Source organism: Lampetra fluviatilis, chromosome 63 (assembly GCF_964198595.1).
Source record: "Lampetra fluviatilis chromosome 63, kcLamFluv1.1, whole genome shotgun sequence".
NCBI classification, from domain to species: Eukaryota; Metazoa; Chordata; class Hyperoartia; order Petromyzontiformes; family Petromyzontidae; genus Lampetra; species Lampetra fluviatilis.
The window spans coordinates 4630942-4651623 of record NC_136337.1 but is presented as its reverse complement, the minus strand read 5'-3'; the positions used below and the strand labels follow the sequence as shown (position 1 = coordinate 4651623).

Here is a 20682-nt window from a genome sequence, read left to right as displayed (position 1 = left end):
CGAGGAAGTAAGTGAGCGAGCGAGTGAGAAAGTGAGCGAGCAGGCAAGTGAGAAAGTAAGTGAGCGAGTGAGTGATTGAGTGAATGAATGGTTAGGATGGTGGTTGGCTGGGTGATTGAGCCGTCGAGGAAGTAAGTGAGCGAGCGAGTGAGAAAGTGAGCGAGCAGGCAAGTGAGAAAGTAAGTGAGCGAGTGAGTGATTGAGTGAATGAATGGTTAGGATGGTGGTTGGCTGGGTGATTGAGCCGTCGAGGAAGTAAGTGAGCGAGTGAGTGAGAAATTGAGCGAGCAGGCAAGTGAGAAAGTAAGTGAGCGAGTGAGTGATTGAGTGAATGAATGGTTAGGATGGTGGTTGGCTGGGTGATTGAGCCGTCGAGGAAGTAAGTGAGCGAGTGAGTGAGAAATTGAGCGAGCAGGCAAGTGAGAAAGTAAGTGAGCGAGTGAGTGATTGAGTGAATGAATGGTTAGGATGGTGGTTGGCTGGGTGATTGAGCCGTCGAGGAAGTAAGTGAGCGAGCGAATGAGAAAGTGAGCGAGCAGGCAAGTGAGAAAGTAAGTGAGCGAGTGAGTGATTGAGTGAATGAATGGTTAGGATGGTGGTTGGCTGGGTGATTGAGCCGTCGAGGAAGTAAGTGAGCGAGTGAGTGAGAAATTGAGCGAGCAGGCAAGTGAGAAAGTAAGTGAGCGAGTGAGTGATTGAGTGAATTAATGGTTAGGATGGTGGTTGGCTGGGTGATTGAGCCGTCGAGGAAGTAAGTGAGCGAGCGAATGAGAAAGTGAGCGAGCAGGCAAGTGAGAAAGTAAGTGAGCGAGTGAGTGATTGAGTGAATGAATGGTTAGGATGGTGGTTGGCTGGGTGATTGAGCCGTCGAGGAAGTAAGTGAGCGAGTGAGTGAGAAATTGAGCGAGCAGGCAAGTGAGAAAGTAAGTGAGCGAGTGAGTGATTGAGTGAATGAATGGTTAGGATGGTGGTTGGCTGGGTGATTGAGCCGTCGAGGAAGTAAGTGAGCGAGCGAGTGAGAAAGTGAGCGAGCAGGCAAGTGAGAAAGTAAGTGAGCGAGTGAGTGATTGAGTGAATGAATGGTTAGGATGGTGGTTGGCTGGGTGATTGAGCCGTCGAGGAAGTAAGTGAGCGAGCGAGTGAGAAAGTGAGCGAGCAGGCAAGTGAGAAAGTAAGTGAGCGAGTGAGTGATTGAGTGAATGAATGGTTAGGATGGTGGTTGGCTGGGTGATTGAGCCGTCGAGGAAGTAAGTGAGCGAGCGAGTGAGAAAGTGAGCGAGCAGGCAAGTGAGAAAGTAAGTGAGCGAGTGAGTGATTGAGTGAATGAATGGTTAGGATGGTGGTTGGCTGGGTGATTGAGCCGTCGAGGAAGTAAGTGAGCGAGCGAGTGAGAAAGTGAGCGAGCAGGCAAGTGAGAAAGTAAGTGAGCGAGTGAGTGATTGAGTGAATGAATGGTTAGGATGGTGGTTGGCTGGGTGATTGAGCCGTCGAGGAAGTAAGTGAGCGAGTGAGTGAGAAATTGAGCGAGCAGGCAAGTGAGAAAGTAAGTGAGCGAGTGAGTGATTGAGTGAATTAATGGTTAGGATGGTGGTTGGCTGGGTGATTGAGCCGTCGAGGAAGTAAGTGAGCGAGCGAATGAGAAAGTGAGCGAGCAGGCAAGTGAGAAAGTAAGTGAGCGAGTGAGTGATTGAGTGAATGAATGGTTAGGATGGTGGTTGGCTGGGTGATTGAGCCGTCGAGGAAGTAAGTGAGCGAGTGAGTGAGAAATTGAGCGAGCAGGCAAGTGAGAAAGTAAGTGAGCGAGTGAGTGATTGAGTGAATGAATGGTTAGGATGGTGGTTGGCTGGGTGATTGAGCCGTCGAGGAAGTAAGTGAGCGAGCGAGTGAGAAAGTGAGCGAGCAGGCAAGTGAGAAAGTAAGTGAGCGAGTGAGTGATTGAGTGAATGAATGGTTAGGATGGTGGTTGGCTGGGTGATTGAGCCGTCGAGGAAGTAAGTGAGCGAGCGAGTGAGAAAGTGAGCGAGCAGGCAAGTGAGAAAGTAAGTGAGCGAGTGAGTGATTGAGTGAATGAATGGTTAGGATGGTGGTTGGCTGGGTGATTGAGCCGTCGAGGAAGTAAGTGAGCGAGCGAGTGAGAAAGTGAGCGAGCAGGCAAGTGAGAAAGTAAGTGAGCGAGTGAGTGATTGAGTGAATGAATGGTTAGGATGGTGGTTGGCTGGGTGATTGAGCCGTCGAGGAAGTAAGTGAGCGAGCGAGTGAGAAAGTGAGCGAGCAGGCAAGTGAGAAAGTAAGTGAGCGAGTGAGTGATTGAGTGAATGAATGGTTAGGATGGTGGTTGGCTGGGTGATTGAGCCGTCGAGGAAGTAAGTGAGCGAGCGAATGAGAAAGTGAGCGAGCAGGCAAGTGAGAAAGTAAGTGAGCGAGTGAGTGATTGAGTGAATTAATGGTTAGGATGGTGGTTGGCTGGGTGATTGAGCCGTCGAGGAAGTAAGTGAGCGAGCGAGTGAGAAAGTGAGCGAGCAGGCAAGTGAGAAAGTAAGTGAGCGAGTGAGTGATTGAGTGAATGAATGGTTAGGATGGTGGTTGGCTGGGTGATTGAGCCGTCGAGGAAGTAAGTGAGCGAGCGAATGAGAAAGTGAGCGAGCAGGCAAGTGAGAAAGTAAGTGAGCGAGTGAGTGATTGAGTGAATTAATGGTTAGGATGGTGGTTGGCTGGGTGATTGAGCCGTCGAGGAAGTAAGTGAGCGAGTGAGTGAGAAAGTGAGCGAGCAGGCAAGTGAGAAAGTAAGTGAGCGAGTGAGTGATTGAGTGAATTAATGGTTAGGATGGTGGTTGGCTGGGTGATTGAGCCGTCGAGGAAGTAAGTGAGCGAGCGAATGAGAAAGTGAGCGAGCAGGCAAGTGAGAAAGTAAGTGAGCGAGTGAGTGATTGAGTGAATGAATGGTTAGGATGGTGGTTGGCTGGGTGATTGAGCCGTCGAGGAAGTAAGTGAGCGAGTGAGTGAGAAATTGAGCGAGCAGGCAAGTGAGAAAGTAAGTGAGCGAGTGAGTGATTGAGTGAATTAATGGTTAGGATGGTGGTTGGCTGGGTGATTGAGCCGTCGAGGAAGTAAGTGAGCGAGTGAGTGAGAAATTGAGCGAGCAGGCAAGTGAGAAAGTAAGTGAGCGAGTGAGTGATTGAGTGAATTAATGGTTAGGATGGTGGTTGGCTGGGTGATTGAGCCGTCGAGGAAGTAAGTGAGCGAGCGAATGAGAAAGTGAGCGAGCAGGCAAGTGAGAAAGTAAGTGAGCGAGTGAGTGATTGAGTGAATGAATGGTTAGGATGGTGGTTGGCTGGGTGATTGAGCCGTCGAGGAAGTAAGTGAGCGAGCGAGTGAGAAATTGAGCGAGCAGGCAAGTGAGAAAGTAAGTGAGCGAGTGAGTGATTGAGTGAATGAATGGTTAGGATGGTGGTTGGCTGGGTGATTGAGCCGTCGAGGAAGTAAGTGAGCGAGTGAGTGAGAAAGTGAGCGAGCAGGCAAGTGAGAAAGTAAGTGAGCGAGTGAGTGATTGAGTGAATGAATGGTTAGGATGGTGGTTGGCTGGGTGATTGAGCCGTCGAGGAAGTAAGTGAGCGAGCGAGTGAGAAAGTGAGCGAGCAGGCAAGTGAGAAAGTAAGTGAGCGAGTGAGTGATTGAGTGAATGAATGGTTAGGATGGTGGTTGGCTGGGTGATTGAGCTGTCAAGAGAGTGAGCGAGTGAGCCTTACGGTGTAAGTGGGGATCTCCTCACGGTCCACCACCTTCTGCTGGTAAATGCGTCCGAATTTGGGGTCCATCGAGAAGACCCCGAGCGGGGGTCGGTCGACCCCCTCCCCTGTCATCACGTATGTCACTTCCATGAGCTTTGAGATGTCCGAGATCACCTGCGGAAATCGCGACAATCATCACCACAATCATCACCATTATCATCACCACAATCATCACCACAATCATCACCATAACCATTACCATCACCACAATCATCACCACAATCATCACCATAATCATCACCACAATCATCACCATAATCATTATCACAATCATCACCATAATCATTACCATCACCACAATCATCACCACAATCATCACCATAATCATCACCACAATCATCACCATAATCATTATCACAATCATCACCACAATCATCACCATCATCATCACCACAATCATCACCATACTCATTATCACAATCATTACCACAATCATCACCACAATCATCACCACAATCATTACCATCACCACAATCATCACCACAATCATTACCATCATCATCACCATAATCATTACCATCACCACAATCATCACCATTATCATCATTACCATCATCACCATAATCATCACCATAATCATCACCACAATCATCACCATAATCATTACCATCACCACAATCATCACCATAATCATTACCATCACCACAATCATCACTACAATCATCATTATCATTAGAATTACCACAATAACCATCAACGCCACCACAATCGTCATCATAACCACAATCATCATCATTACAATCATCACCACATTCATTAACACAATCATCACGATCACAACAATCATTACCATCACCATAACCATCATCACCACTCCAATCATCATCACAATCATGATCATCAAAGACAAATATCTCCCTTATAACCTTAACAGACTGTTGGAACAAGTGCTGTTAGCGAGCACCTATGATGGCCGGCACAGCACACGAGGGGATGAGTGACCAGCAGAGGTGTGGACTCGAGTCATGTGACTTGGATTCGAGTCAGACTCGAGTCATGAATTTGATGACTTGCGACTCGACTTGGACTTGCATAACAATGACTTTGTCCCACCTCTGGTGACCAGCACCACGCCCGGCCGCCTTTGTCTCCCCAGTGGCGATGTTTAAGCACAGAGCCAGATATGATCATCACCGCCATCACAATCATCATTAGAATCGCAGCAACGGATATAATCTTCACCGCTAGCAACTCCACCATTTAGGGCCGTCCATAAATGACGTCACGCGATTTTGGACGATTTTTGACCCCCCCCCTCGTCACACGACGTCACAAAAAGTGAGAGCCCTCCCCTCAAATATGACGTCACAAAGCTCTGTCCCCCCCCCCCAAAAAAAAAATGCTTCAAATCGCTTTAAACTATTGTCATTGTAGTGCGTATTTAATGTGGCGCTGCACTCTGATGTTGTAGGAGAAAACATTTATTAAAAAGTCAATTTAATTAAGTAGAACGTGTTGTCTATATTTATTTAAAGTTGCGCATTTTGATGTGACGTCACATTTCTCAACCTCCCCCCCTCGTCACACATCGTCACAAATGTCTGACCCCCCCCCCCCCCCTAGGTGCGTGACGTCATTTATGGACGATCCCTTAGCAACCACAATAGTCAGCCTCCCATCAATTACCATCGCCACCACCGCCATCAGCAACAGCAAGAACAACAACATCATCATCTCGATTTAAAGCTTTCGTGACTGCAGGGATTCATCTTCTTGGTTCTTTCGGTAAAGTCACGTAGACGCTGTCTTTCCGACAGCCCTGTTCTTCACCTGAGGACGGCTGCTTGCGTTGTGGCCGAAACGTCGTGAGAATTATTTTATTATGTTTAATTTTTATTATTTTATTATGTTTTATTTTTATTATTTGATTGTTTCCCTTCTACGTGACTTTACCTAAAGAACCAAGAAAAAACATCATCATCATCATCAGCATTCATCATCGTCGTCTTCATCGTCCTCCTCCTCCTCCTTACGAATCTGAGGTATCTGGGCACTCCTTGCCCATCGCCCTCGGTGACGGCGATGGGAGGGGTCCCCCAGCTCCTGCGTCGTCTGATGGCAGAGGAGGGGGATCCTTCCGCACCCCACCACTTTGACACCTAGAGGCAGAGTTTGGATTTCGGGAGGAGAGGAGAGGGGGAAGGGGTTGGCGTGGGGATAAGTGAGAGCGGTGGGGGGACACGGACATGCTGATATGAGCTACCCGTCGGAGGCCGTCGGAATGCGAGAAGGGCTGCGTGCAGAACGAGAGAGTGAGCGAGAGAGTGAGCGAGAGAGTGAGCGAGAGAGTGAGCGAGAGAGTGAGCGAGCGAGAGAGCGAGCGAGAGAGCGAGCGAGAGAGCGAGCGAGAGGTGGGGGTTTATATAAAGCAAAGTAACAAAAAATAAATTTAAATAAAAAAAAATTACGAAATGATGAACGAAGCAAAGTGCCGAATACACCGAGCATCTTCTTGTTTCCACTGATCGTAAAAAAAGGGGGAGAGAAAGAAAGACGCAGTGGAATGCAGCATCGCCCTCGTGGTCAGGGGTGGGTGGGTGAGTGGGTGAGTGGATTGAAATATGGTTAATTAATTGGTGGGGAGCGGTGGTGCAGTGGTTAGCGCGCTGCGCTCCAAACCCGGCATCCCAAGTTCGGTTCCCATTCACGGCCAACACCAGCGACGATTATTTTAACCAGTCTTGGACCTCCTCTAGGCCGACTCAGCATCAAATGAGTACCTGGTGCTGGCCAATCACCCTTCGTGTGCCGTACCGGCCTTCATAGGTGCTCGCGAACAGCACTTGCCCCGACAGTCTTGTCAAGGCTATACGGGGGATCTTTGTATTTGGGTGGGTGGATGGGTGGATGGGTGGGTGAATGAGTGCGTGTGTGGGTGAGTGGGTGAGTGGGTGGATGAGTGAATGGTTGGGTGGGTGGGTGGATGGGTGAGATATTGGGTGGGTTATTGAATGAATGGATGGGTGGATAGAAGGGTGAGTGGATGATGAGTGCGTTCGTGCGTGCGTGGGTGAGTAGGTGGATGAGTGAATGGTAGGTAGCTAGGTGGACAGGTGGGTTGGAGGATGGATGGGTGAGTGCGTGGGTGGTTGAGTACATAGGTGAGTGGATGATTGAGTGGTTGAGTGGATAGATGGATAAGTGGGTGAATAGGTGGAAGGATGGATGAGCAGATGGGTGGATAAACGAGTGGCTGGGTGGGTAGGTGGATGAGTGCTTGTGTGTATGCATGGGTGAGTGGGTGGGAGGGTTTGTTGATGAGTGGGTGGGTGTTGTTAATCTACTCAACAAGAAGTACACATCATGGGACCTCCTTTGCCAGTACCAAAATATAAGAATCGGTTTTCCCCCTTTTGGCGTCCTCTGGTCGAACACCGTTTGAGACTAGGCTCAAACGAAAGCTGTCTCTGGTGTGGACCCATCAGTTTCAAAGGCAATGCATAGATTATCAGAGTATGTTCTTGTTTGCATTCTGACCACAAGTATTGTGGTTAATGCAGACATGGTTACTTGTAAAAGGTTTCAGTTTGGTGTTTTAACATCTTAACACCTGTTTTGTTGCCAGAAAAAAGTAGAAAACCTATTCTCAAAACAAGTACACACCCAAGCAGGTCAACATTTTAACATCATCATCACCACCATGTGTGCTGGCGTCATACCCAACATTTGCCGAATTACTTCAATGGAATAACCATCGCCGCCTACTGATAGAGGAATGCCTACTTGCTTGCGTTCACCTTGTGGCGCACGGGGACAGCGTTCAATCACGGGGTTTCCTACGATAGACCACGTGCAAAGTAAAGCCGGGCATCTTCTTGGTTCTTTCGGTAAAGTCACATAGAAGGGAAGTAATAAAATAATAAAAATAAAACATAATAAAATTATTCTCACGACGTTTCGGCCACAACGCAAGCAGCCGTCCTCAGGTGAAAACAAGGTCGCTTCGACGGACCTGGTTTTCACCTGAGGACGGCTGCTTGCGTTGTGGCCGAAACGTCGTGAGAATAATTTTATTATGTTTTATTTTTATTATTTTATTACTTCCCTTCTACGTGACTTTACCGAAAGAACCAAGAAGATGAATCCCTGCAGTCACGAAAGCTTTAAATCAAAATTTAAAGCCGGGCAGTAGAATGATGGAGATGAGACGGGATACACGTTGAGAGGCGAGCACATGTATGTACGTATGTTGAACGTTTCGATTTAAAGCTTTCGTGACTGCAGGGATTCATCTTCTTGGTTCTTTTGGTAAAGTCACGTAGAAGGGAAAAAATAAAAGAATAAAAATAAAACATGATCTTTTTTATTATTTCCCTTCTACGTGACTTTACCGAAAGAATCAAGAAGATGAATCCCTGCAGTCACGAAAGCTTTAAATCGAAATTTATGTTGAACGTCTTTCGCACGGTACGTAGCCAGCCGTGTCAATCGGAGTTGCGGAGGAAGGACACGCTTAACACAAAAAAGCAGTTCTAAAGAAATGAGTTTGTCAACCTAGCTTATTTTAAAGTGCTTAGCTCCAGCGGCTTCCTGATATCTGAAGGAAGAGCGTTCCAGACGGCCACAGAAGCGTATCTGAAAGCGCCGCACGACGCGGTGAAACCCGTCTTTGTTCGGTGGTTCGACAAAAGCGCTGCTGCTGCTGCTGCGAGGGTGACCGCAGTTCACGTGGTTGATGGTTTATGCTCCTTGACGTCGTGAGAATCATTTTATTATGTTTTATTTTTATTATTTTATTATTTCCATTCTACGTGACTTTACCGAAAGAACCAAGACGATCAGCAAGGTTTTGCGGTGCATTTATGGCAAGCATTGTGTGTTGTAATGAGTGCGAGCATTTTTTTCGATTTAAAGCTTTCGTGACTGCAAGGGATTCATCTTCTTGGTTCTTTCGGTAAAGTCACGTAGAAGGGAAATAATAAAATAATAAAAATATAACATAATAAAATACAATTCTCACGACGTTTCGGCCACAATGCAAGCAGTCGTCCTCAGGTGAAGAACAGGGCTGTCGGATAGACAGCGTCTGAATGTATGTACGTATGTTGAACGTATGTTGAACGCTCATTCAGACGCTGTCTTTCCGACAGCTCTGTTCTTCACCTGAGGACGGCTGCTTGCGTTGTGGCCGAAACATCGTGAGAATTGTATTTTATTATGTTTTATTTTTATTATTTTATTATTTCCCTTCTACGTGACTTTACCGAAAGAACCAAGAAGATGAGTGCGACCATGTAATGTAAGCGCCCAATAAATGCGAATCTATTCCACAACCGTTTCAGCGATCGTACTATGAGTAGACTGATCTCAGTCATGGGAATGTGGAATTTCCACCTGCCGTCTCAATAGGAGTTTAAAAAAATATATTTTAAGAAGCAAGAAAAATGCAAATCAGAGCATGGCTGAAACCAAGCGCTCCCTCGCTATGCGAAAGAACTTGGTTTAGTCAAATATTTGATTCTACCAAAAATGTGAATCAGGGTATCCCAAACTCTAATCCTCGCGACACATCGCCCATGCGAATACATTGCGAATACAATTCCATCGCATTTTGTTTGAGAGAGATCCCGAAAAGGGGATTATTGTTCCCTTGGGCGTGATGCCCAGAGCACAATTTGGGATGAACTCTGGGTAGTTAAATGACCCCCACAAAAAAATCAACAAACTTTGGCACTCACCCCACAACAGAGACAGAGGAGAATCCATACGCGCGCCATGACCCCCGCGCTCAGTTCGTCGAAACTTCTGTTGATCACGAGCCTGTCAGCGTCGTCCACTGGTAGAAGACACAAAGACAAAGATCCTCCCACCCCTGTAGCCTTAGCAGACTGTTGGGGACAAGTGTTATTAGGCCGGCAGGGAACACGAGCGGGATGGGTGGTCAGCACCGCGCCCGGCCGCTTTTTTGCCGAGTGACGATGTTGACTACACACTACTAATTTGAGGCTGAGTCGACCTAAGGGGAGAACCACGACCGGTTCAGATAGTCGCCGGCGGTCTTGGCGGCTGTGAGCGTGAAAATAGAGCCCGGCGTCGCTGAGGTTTTTCGCGGTGCAGAGCGCTGACCGCTACGACACCCGCCGCTCCACTGAGCAGTAGACGCGCACGCTCCGCGCAAACTCACCGGAGAAATGCGTAAGCCGGTCTCGACAGACACCCACCTCACACACAACGCGCTCCCCATCCCCCACACCGCCGCATCCTGACCAACACCCCCCTCTCCCCGCAGCCGCTACCCAACCCTAACCCGAGTCCCCCTGACCTGCGCCGCAGTGGGGGAGTGTCCATGAACAACATTCACTCGGCGGTAAGTGTGCTCGGTGGTCCTGTGCGTTTTCTCGTCAGCCCCTCCGCTGGACTTGGTTGGGCAGTCATCGGCAATGTGAGAAACGTTGGATAGCTCCACGGCTAGAATTGTCTCGTCCCTGTCTGTTCTCTCTGATAGCCACGACTCGCTTTGTTGTTATGTTTCGATTTAAAGCTTTCGTGACTGCAGGGATTCATATGCTTGGTTCTTTCGGTAAAGTCACGTAGAAGAGAAAATAATAAACAATTTTATTGTTTAATTTTTATTGTTTTTTTCCCTTCTACGTGACTTTACCGAAATAACCAAGAATATGTTGTGATGCTTTATAAATCCGCAAGTGAACTCGCAACCCATCTATCTATGTGGCGATCAAACTCATATTTTGGTTTTCGTGTCAAAAAGCGGCCAACTGAAGCCGATACCACAGAGCTACCTCTGAGATCCCTTCTAAGTGACCTCGGGTTCACATACCGTGGGGCAGCACTTCATCACCCACTCTGCCTTTGAGATTAGCCTCAGTCGCATGACAAAACACATTTTATTCTCAGAGCTGGAAGTTATCCAAAATATAAGTGAAACCACAAAATATAATACGGATATTTTTTTTCGTTGCAGTAATTGGTGACCGGGTTGAGACCATGAACGCACGCTTTCACACACACTCCTCAAAATCATGGAGAGAACATACCAACTCCAAATAGTTTAAGGCGCCCGTGTCAGGCATCGAACGCAGGACCTTCTGGGTGTGAAGCAAGAATGACGATGCTAACAAACAGTGGTGTCGGTCACAAGCAAACAAGTCGACGCAGTTGGTGATAAACATTAAATACCAGCTCGGTTGAGAGTCATAAAAGAAGGAATAAAACGATAGAACAAAACCCCGGGGCTCTCCTAGGACTGGTAATTATCTTGACATGTTCATTATCTATCTGCTCGTTTTTCGCGCAATCTGGGGCGGGAGGTTTCAACGCGACGGGACAGCGCAGTGGTTCTCAGAAAGGGCATCTCGCAACCCCAAGGGGGTGATTGCACCTCAAGGTTAACAACCCCTGGGATAGATATGTAGATGAAACATGAAATTAAAATTAATAAAAAATAAAAACAATAAAATCACGACGTTTCAGAGGCAACACAAGCTTCCGTCTTCAGGTGAAACTGTCACAGCAAAAAATCTGCATCAAGTGGACTTGATACAGATTTTATTGTTTACTTTTTATTGTTTTTTTCCTTTCTACGTGACTTTACCGAAATAACAACTCTGTATCAAGTCCACTTGATGCAGATTTTTTGCTGTGACAGTTTCACCTGAAGACGGAAGCTTGTGTTGCCTCCGAAACGTCGTGATTTTATTGTTTTTATGTTTTATTAATTTTAATCTCATTTTTTTACCTACGTGACTTTACCGAAAGAACTAAGAGTATGAATCCTTGCAGTCACGAAAGCTTCAAATCTAAAACCCTGGGATAGACTCCCCTGTCCACATCCAAGCAAGCGGCGAGCACCACGAGGAACGGTCGAAGGGAGCGTGCCCGTTTATTGACGATCGGGACGCTCCGGTCGGAGTCTGCGAACGCGCGGCACGCGTTGGTACGAAACGGATCGCTCCAAATCGCCGCCGAGCAGATCCATTGAGAAGCCGAATTTGACTATCTACTGCAAGCAACTGATTGCGCGATTGGTTGCAAGAGGGGGTCCACACACGCATACATAAACGCACATTCCTCACCCGAGCGATCAGCTGTGTCCAACTTGGTTGCATGGAACTGCATCGCTTTTGTAAACCTGGGGTCTCTCTTCTTTCCAGTCGAGTTGCGCAACCGGTTGCTCGCAGTAGAGACACACTCAGTTTTCAAGCGAGCGATCTGCGGCAACGCGTTTCGTCATCACGTGATGGACATTTGCAAACCTCCGGTTGGTCGCTACTATACTGACCACAACACTCGCTGTTTCGTTCAATTGCTGCGCGCCTGCTTGCTCAGATGTGGACAAAGCAGTTGCAGGTAGCAATGAAATCACACGGATTTCGGGATGAGCGATTTTGTCACGCAACAGATCGCTTCGGTGTTGGAGGCGACTTTGGTGACAATGAAGTTGCACGCAACAAAAGAGAGGGCGCCAGAGATTGCGAGATGTTAATCACCTCGCCTGGTATACAGGAGGTCATGGGTTCCATCCCGACCCTGACGCCTGCTGCTGTATATTTGCGTCTCTCTCTCTCTCATCATCACCACAGTGGCTAGGAAATGTTAACTACCTCGCCTGGTATGCAGGAGGGCATGGGTTCGATCTCGACCCTGACGCCGGCTGTGTATTCTGAGTTTAAAAGTCTCTCTTTCTCCATGTGGTCTCGTGGATTTTTATCCGGGGTCCTCCGGTTTTTCCCTCCACATTGGGAATCAACATCATGCGTTTATAGTATTTGGCTGTTACACATTTCCACGTGATAAAAACACTTCATTGAGCTATCACGTGTGTGGCCAGGTCGCTTCTGAAAAAGAGCTGTTATAGGTCAGTGTGCCTTACCTGTTAAAGAAAAAAAAAAACATGTATTTTAATAAGTGAATTCTGTGCGGCGGCGGCGTTCCCAGTTGAAATGTTACGTTCATCACCGTCCTCAAATTTGGCCGCGGGGCTGTGAATTAGAACGGGGATTGAGGTGTGCGCGCTGCGGCGTCTTGCCCTGGCGAGCTGGGCTGGCCTACCCGCAGGACGAGGAGGGAGGAGGAGGAGGAAGAGGAGTTCCTTGCTGTTCTTTTTTGTCCCCCCAATTAATTACAGCGCCTTGGGGAGTGTCATGGGAGCGGTGGGTGGGTGGGTGGTGGGTGGGGGACAATCCTCATCATCTCATCACTGCTCACTCCACATAATCTGCGACCACTTATCCGTGCACCTCCTCGCCCAGGTAACCCCTCTCCCCCACACCTCGCTCCCTCCTCCCTTCTTCCCCTGCTGCCCCGGCTCCCCCAACCCCAAGCGCGTGGTGATGTCACCATCCCACAGAGCAAACACACCAAACGTAGGACATTGCTGCGATGTGGCGCAGCTTTTGGAACATTTCGCTCCGAAACAAACACCCCCCCCTCCCCCCTCCCAGTGACCTGGGTTCGATCCAGGGACACTGGTCGCATCCATTGCCGAGTGATAACTGAACCAGGCCCCCTAACCATTTTGCATGTTGCCACAGTGGTTAATGGTTGAGAACCAAATGGATGCAGACTGTAGTAGAAGGTTAAGAACCACCGCTCCACCGAGCGGAGAGAGAAGCACCTCTACGGCTACCACCGGCTTCTCCCCAGACTCACCACTCGATCCCTCTCTCTACCCCTGGTTCCCTCTTCACCCTGCTTACTCCACCCGTTCCCACAGTGACCCCGCTTACGTCACGGGGTATCCCTTAAGTACCCCAGGAGACGTGACGTCATCGCACTGAACGGCACACCTGACGTCACGTCCCCATTTTACTCCTCTACACCGCTCTAACAGATACGCACAAATCAGTGAAGGGACAGGGACCCAGCCCTGTCGTGAGCATCACGTGATCTTGTTTGACACGAGGGGGGGGGGGGGTCACTCCCGCATTCCTCTAATTCATAATGAGGTTCAACTTTTTTTTTGGGGGGGGGATGGGGGGAGGGGGGATAAGTGAGGCACACATCTGACATGTCTTGGCAGAAACCCACGCCTTTCAGCAAACACACGCGCAGTAACAGGTCAAGATCAACCTTTTGCACGTGAAGCCGTCACCAGACTGTAGGGGCAAGTGCTGTTAGCGAGTAGCACCTATGAAGGCCGGCACGGCACACGAAGGGGTGGGGTGGCCAACACCACGCCCGGCCGTCTTTGTCTTCCAGTGGTGATGTTTACACACTGGCGAATTGCCCGATGATGCTGGATGCAATTACCAGCGAAACGTCGTACTCAAATTGTAAATGTTGTGGTTTCACGCTTCAACACACCGGTGGGCTAAAGCAGTGAACTATTTGTCTTTTGTCAACGTGACACTTTTTTACTGATTGGCCGTGTCGGGTGGTGGAGGGTTACGACACATTTATAAATAACGCGATCTAAACCCAAAAACGTTGATTATGGACACCGTACCGGGTCTTCATTTGAGACCGAGTCGACCTAGGAGAGGCCCAGGACCGGCCAGGAGCGGGAATCGTGCGAGCCACCCAATCTCGCTGCTGACTCCACAGTGCTGGATGACAGGTCACGTGTCTGTCATCGCCACCCACCCCCCCCCGGCTCCCCCCAGTCGCCCGTGCTGTCGGCTCCATGCCTCAATTCAAGTTTAGTGTGCTGATCTTAAATGTGCATTGAAACATTCTAATACTCCGATTGATGCTCCTGCTGTTGTGGAGTGACTCATGCAGCCAGCTATGGCTGCAGAGTTTTTGGTAGTACATGTTTATGTCGTTTATTGTGAAAATTCCGTCACAATTCCTATGATCACATGTTTCATTGCTTTTATGGCTTTATTTTGGTGATTTCGAAAAGTGTATTGGTTTAGCCATGTTTGTTTGTTGTAGTACAGAGTTAGACTGATGGCCTTAATCTAAGTTGTCTCGTGGTTGTTGTTGGTTGTTTGACTTGCATCCCACTGGGATTTTTGCACACAGCGTTGGTGTACGGTGATTTTTCCTGCAATATTTTACTGTCTTTTCTTGGATTTTCTGTTTGCACTCAGTCACATATTCACTTTAAGATGTTTATTTGTTCATGTTTTTGTTTTTTGTTTGTTGCGGTTGCACCCGATTCAAGAGCCGAATGGCTCACAGGGCTATACCTAATACATGAACTTGAACTAACTTGAAGTCCAAGCCCAAGACCTTCTTTCCTCTTACCCATTGCCTACGACTCGCTGTCTCTCTGTAACTCCGACGGTGTCTGTACAGCCCTTAGGCGCGACATCAATCTAAACTCCAATGTACTGCTTCGTACCTGTATGTAAGGTTCATCTTCTTGGTTCTTTCGGTAAAGTCACGTAGAAGGGAAATAATAAAATAATAAAAATAAAACATAATAATTCAGACGCTGTCTTTCCGACAGACCTGTTCTTCACCCGAGGACGGCTGCTTGCGTTGTGGCCGAAACGTCGTGAGAATTGTATTTAATAATGTTTTATTTTGTATTATTTTATTATTTCCCTTCTACGTGACTTTACCGAAAGAACCTATAAGATGAATCCCTGCAGTCACGAAAGCTTTAAATCGAAATGTATGTAAGGTTGTTATTTTGCTGCTTTTTGGTTGATATTTGGTAGTTTTTGCTCTTATTAATATGTGCTTCATTGTTGTACTCTGCTATGATGTGTATGGCTTTTATCATTGTGCTGACAGGTTACTCTTGCAAGTAAGACTTATCCTTGCGTCTTCAGTTCTCACCTGGTTCAAACAAAATAAACTTGAAACTTGCTGATGATTGTGGTGATGATGAAGACTGTGGTGATGGTAGTGATGCTGATGTTGGAGATGATGATATATGTATGTTGAACTTATTTCGCCCCGTACGTAGCCAATCGTGCTAATCGGAGGTGCAAAATGATAGTGGTGATAAATGTTGTGATGAGTATTGTGATGGTGATAAGGATTATGATAATAATCATTGTGGTGATAAATATTTATTTCGGCTGTTTGTTTTTAAGCCATGTCCTCTAAAAGGGTATCGTCTCAAGGGGCTCTCGCTTGGTGATAACCATCAATGTTTTGTGGTTACGATGATGACAAAGGCGAGTACGAACTTGAGAAACGATCAATGCATTTGCACGGTAGGTGACCGCGCTATGAAAACAACAGCGGCAAATCAAATTAAACCACAGCGCTACCATCGTGACCCCCCCCCCCCACCACTACCACCACAGAGTTCCTCCGCTTGCCCCGAGGAGCCGCATAAATCTCTCCCCCCCCGTGTCGCTGTCGCTCTGAGCTCGCGTGACCTCGGGCCTGAGAACCGGTTGCGTGAGGTCCCCCAGCACCACCAGGGTGGGTGACTCCTTCCCTTCATCTCTCCCGTCCGCTTGTCGAGTCTCAAGCGTCCCGGCCTCCCTGTGTTCCCCTGTCTCCACGTGTCCCTGTCTCCACGTGTCCCTGTAACCATGTGTCCCTGTCTCTGTGTCCCTGTCTTCCATGTCCACTGTCTCCACGTGTCCCTGTAACCACGTCTCCCTTTGTCTCTGTCTCCCTGTGTTCCGTGTCCCCCATGTCTCTGTCCTCTTGTGCACCTGTCTCCTCGTGTCCTCTGTCTGTCCCCTGTCTCTTCGTCTCCCCGTGTCCCTGTCTCCGTGTCCCTTGTCTCCACGTGTCCCTGTAACCAAGTGTCCCTGTCTCCACGTGTCCCTGTAACCAAGTGTCCCTGTCTCCGTGTCCCTGTAACCATGTGTCCCTGTCTCTGTGTCCCTGTAACCACGTGTCCCTGTCTCTGTGTCCCTGTCTCCGTGTCCCCTCTCTCCACGTGTCCCTGTAACCACGTCTCCCTTTGTCTCTGTCTCCCTGTGTTCCGTGTCCCCTGTGTCTCTGTCTTCTCGTGCACCTGCCTCCTCGTGTCCTCTGTTTGTCCCCTGTCTCTTTGTCTCCCCGTGTCCCTGTCTCCGTGTCCCCTGTAACTACGTGTCCCTGTAACCACGTGTCCCTGTCTCCGTGTCCCCTGTCTCCACGTGTCCCTGTAACCACGTCTCCCTTTGTCTCTGTCTCCCTGTGTTCCGTGTCTCCCGTGTCTCTGTCTTCTCGTGCACCTGCCTCCTCGTGTCCTCTGTCTCTTTGTCTCCCCGTGTCCCTGTCGCCCTGTCACCAGGAACGCGCACGATCTCGCCAGATCTCGAAAGCTCAGCAGGCAGTGAGCCTGGACAGCGCATGGACGGGCGATGCACTGTGCACATTGAACCGGTGTTTTTCGGCGGCTCGAGGCAGCAGATGGCACTGCTAAGCGAAATCCGTTGTTGTGTTTAAAGTCTCTGTTAGCCCGACCTTCATCAACCCACATTGGCCAGCGGAGTGAAGTATGGCCAATGAACACCACCCCTCCAAGACCCGCGCGGTGTGGAGAGAGATCGTAGCTAAGAACTCCCAGTGCAGTCTAACACGTAAGGGGGCTTTCGCGACCAATATCATCCACAATAGAGGTTTTTTTGGGGGGTTAGATCGTGTAAATATATAAATGTGTCGTTAAAACCCGGCACCAGCTGACACAGCCAACTAGTAAGGGTTGTCACGTAAACGAAACGTGCCAATTCAACGCTAGTACAGGCATTCATCTTCTTGGTTCTTTCGGTAAAGTCACGTAGAAGGGAAGTAATAAAATAATAAAAATAAAACATAATAAAATAATTCTCACGACGTTTTGGCCACAACTAGGTCTGTCAGACGCTGTCTCTCCGACATACCTGGTCTTCACCTGAGGACGACTGCTTGCGTTGTGGTCGAAACGTAGTGAGAATGATTTTATTATGTTTCATTTTTATTATTTTATTATTTCCCTTCTACGTGACTTTACCGAAAGAACCATGAAGATGAATCCCTGCAGTCACGAAAGCTTTAAATCGAAATTTAGTACAGGCATGTTCTGTTTACGTGACAACCCTTACCAGTTGGCTGTGTCGGCTGGTGGCGGGTTTTAACGACACATATTTTACGCGATCTAACACCAAAAAAATCTCTATGAACTCCCAGCGTCTCCTCCCATCTTCGGCGTGTACATTGAGCCCCAGGGCCTATAGCGATGGCACCGTGGCTCGCATGACATCCAATTCGATCTCATTCAGCTCACTCACACGCCACCGGCTTACGCAACGTGACGGGCTGAGTTGTCTTGTGCACACCGATCGGACTCTCTGTGTGTGTGCGTGCGTGTCTGTGTGCATGTATCAGTGGCGTGCGGTGCGAGGTGCTTTTTCATTGCAGTTTCATGGCGAGACCAGCGAGCCTAAATATCTCTGTACACACACACGTGCAATAAGTTAACCTGGAGAATGGAAGGGGAGGACATGAACTGAAGGGGTCTACAAACATGACATTGATGACATACAGAGAGAGTACCAGGCACGCGCTTAAATTTCGATTTAAAGCTTTCGTGACTGCAGGGATGCATCTTCTTGGTTCTTTCGGTAAAGTCACGTAGAATGGAAATAATAAAATAATAAGAATAAAAGATGATAAAATAATTCTCACGACGTTTCGGCCACAATGCAAGCAGCCGTCCTCAGGTGAAGAACAGGTCTGTCATTCAGACGCTGTCTTCCCGACAGACCTGTCCTCCACCTGAGGACGGCTGCTTGCGTTGTGGCCGAAACGTCGTGAGAATTATTTTATTATGTTTGATTTTTATTATTTTATTATTTCCATTCTACGTGACTTTACCGACAGAACCAAAAAGAGGCACGCGCTTATTGGCCGCGCTCCATCCAGTTACTGAGGGGTTGCGCAATCTGAGGGGAGGCAGAGCTCGTCGCTGCCTCACCTCTCGTCTCTTCCTGTATTCGCAGCGGAGCTCCGCAAATTTTGCGATTTTGACGATGAAATTTATTGGAATCGTACAGAAATTACATTTTTAACACATAGATCAGTGGGAAAATATTAATATTTATTTTATTTGATTATTCTTTTTTTTTACTTTTCGTAAAAGCTATTTTCTTTGGAGTATGACAGGTGAGGCTCTGCCTCCCCTGCCTCACCTGACCGCACGTCCCTGGCTTGTCTGTGTGTATGGGGATGGGAGGTGTAGTGGTTAGCGCGCTGCGCTACGAACCCAGCTTCCAAAGTTCAATTCCCGCTCCTGGCCAACACCGAGTGACGATTATCTGCACCGGTCCTGGACCTCCCCGAGGTCGACTCAGCCTCAAATTAGTACCTGGTGCGGTGTGTAAACATCGTCACTGGGGTGACAAAGGCGGCCGGGCGTGGTGCTGGCCACCCACCCCCTTCGTGTGCCGAAGCCGTCCTTCATAGCTGCTCCTCGCTAACAGCACTTGCCCCAACAGTCTGTTAAGGCTACACGGGGGATCTTTGTCTTTTATGCGGAGTGGTGGTGCAGTGATTGGCGAATATTTTAAGGCTGGGCCTCCCCTCGGTTGAAGCATCCTTACGTGGAGTACGTACCTTGTGCGGTGTGTAAGCATCAGCATTGTGGAACACACAACGAACCTCGTCTGCTGTGTCGGCCTTTAAGGAGGTGTTCGCGAACAGCACTTGCCCCCAAAAGTCTATGCAGGCTACGCGGGAGATCGTTGCCTTTGTACAATGTTGTCACCCTATGAATGGTCACGGCTGATGATGATTACGACGGAAGTAAAGTGATGAGGGCGAGGGGATCTTGCAAAACCTGCACAATCTACGCACTATAAGCTTAACCATAGAGCCAATAGATCATTGTGTTTTGCAGTGTGCGGCGTTTGAATGGCCCATACGATCGCCTTAATAATCCGATTCCAGTAACTTCACAATGCACACAGCCCACGTGAGGCACGCGAGGTTACGCACAGCCAATGCACACGCGCAGACAAAGGTAGCCTGTATAGCCTTAACAGACTGTTGGGGCAAGTGCCGTTAGCGAAAAGCACCACCTATGAAGGCCGGCACGGCACACGAGGTAGCGAAAAGCACCACCTATGAAGACCGGCACGGCACACGAGGAGATGGGTGGCCAGCACCACGCCCGGCCGCCTTTGTCTCCCGAGTAGCCATCTTTACACACCGCAGCAGGTATTCATTTGAGGCTGCAGACATAAAAGAAAAAGACAGAAACGGCCATTCGCCACTAAATGGTCGTGGCATCACCACGGCGCTTGTCCCAGGCGAGGTGCACTTTGAGATACAGACAGCATGCACGGAGATCACGCACAGACACAGACCTACAAATCTGACAACCCCATACTCACAGGAAACCAGACGGTCGGAAGCTATTCTAACGTGAATTCCGATTGTAGAAAGGCGGCTGTAAAGAGTGTTATTACCTGCCGTGAAATTCGGTTCAAGAAAACACGCGTGGTCGTTAACGACAAATCTAGACGTGACACTTGAAGAACAATGTGTAGGGGTTATTACGGGAGAAAAGGCGGACGGGAAACACAAGGGTGTCTGCACCCACACACACGGGTGTCTACACCAACGTCCGCATTCGTTAACCACTGGGGGGCCATGGGGGCTCTGTGATCCCCCATAACCCCGCCCCTCCGAGGGGATCCCTATAAAAGGCGGGAAGCCAGAGAGCTCGGGGCCAGTTTAAGAAGAAGCTGACCAGTGAATTCTGAAGAACGGCAGAATAGGCCCTGGGACTCCCCTGTCTCGCTGCCCTTGTCAGGGCCGAGCTGGGTAAGCCAGCGGCGCGGCCCAAGAGCTTCCGGACCTCTGCTCTTGTAAGGGCAAGGCCGGCTTAGCTGGGTGCCGGGATCTGTGCTTACCAGGGCCGGGTCAGACAGCCTCCCGTAGCCTATTAGAGGAGGACTGGGAACAGGACAGGGGACTTAGTACTAGGGGTGGTTTCCCAGCTAGTACGGGTGAAGGGGCCGTTACCCCTTCAACTATTGTGTCTGTCCTTGAGTTAATAAAAAGAGTGTGCCTCAACTCCGTCGTCAGTCTCCCTGCAACTCACTACAAA

The 20682-nt window shown here is 48.7% G+C and overlaps 1 protein-coding gene across 1 annotated transcript in view; it reads right to left on the bottom strand.

Moving 5' to 3' along the window:
• Positions 1-9505, bottom strand: part of LOC144951620 (B-cadherin-like) — a 33210-nt gene extending 23705 nt beyond the window's left edge. The window contains exons 1-3 of the mRNA XM_078881902.1: positions 9467-9505; positions 5762-5887; positions 3747-3902 (exon numbers count right to left, since the gene is read on the bottom strand). Coding sequence (XP_078738028.1) covers positions 3747-3902; positions 5762-5887; positions 9467-9505 — 321 coding nt within the window. The remainder of the gene's footprint in view (positions 1-3746; positions 3903-5761; positions 5888-9466) is intronic.
• Positions 9506-20682: the final 11177 nt, after the last annotated feature.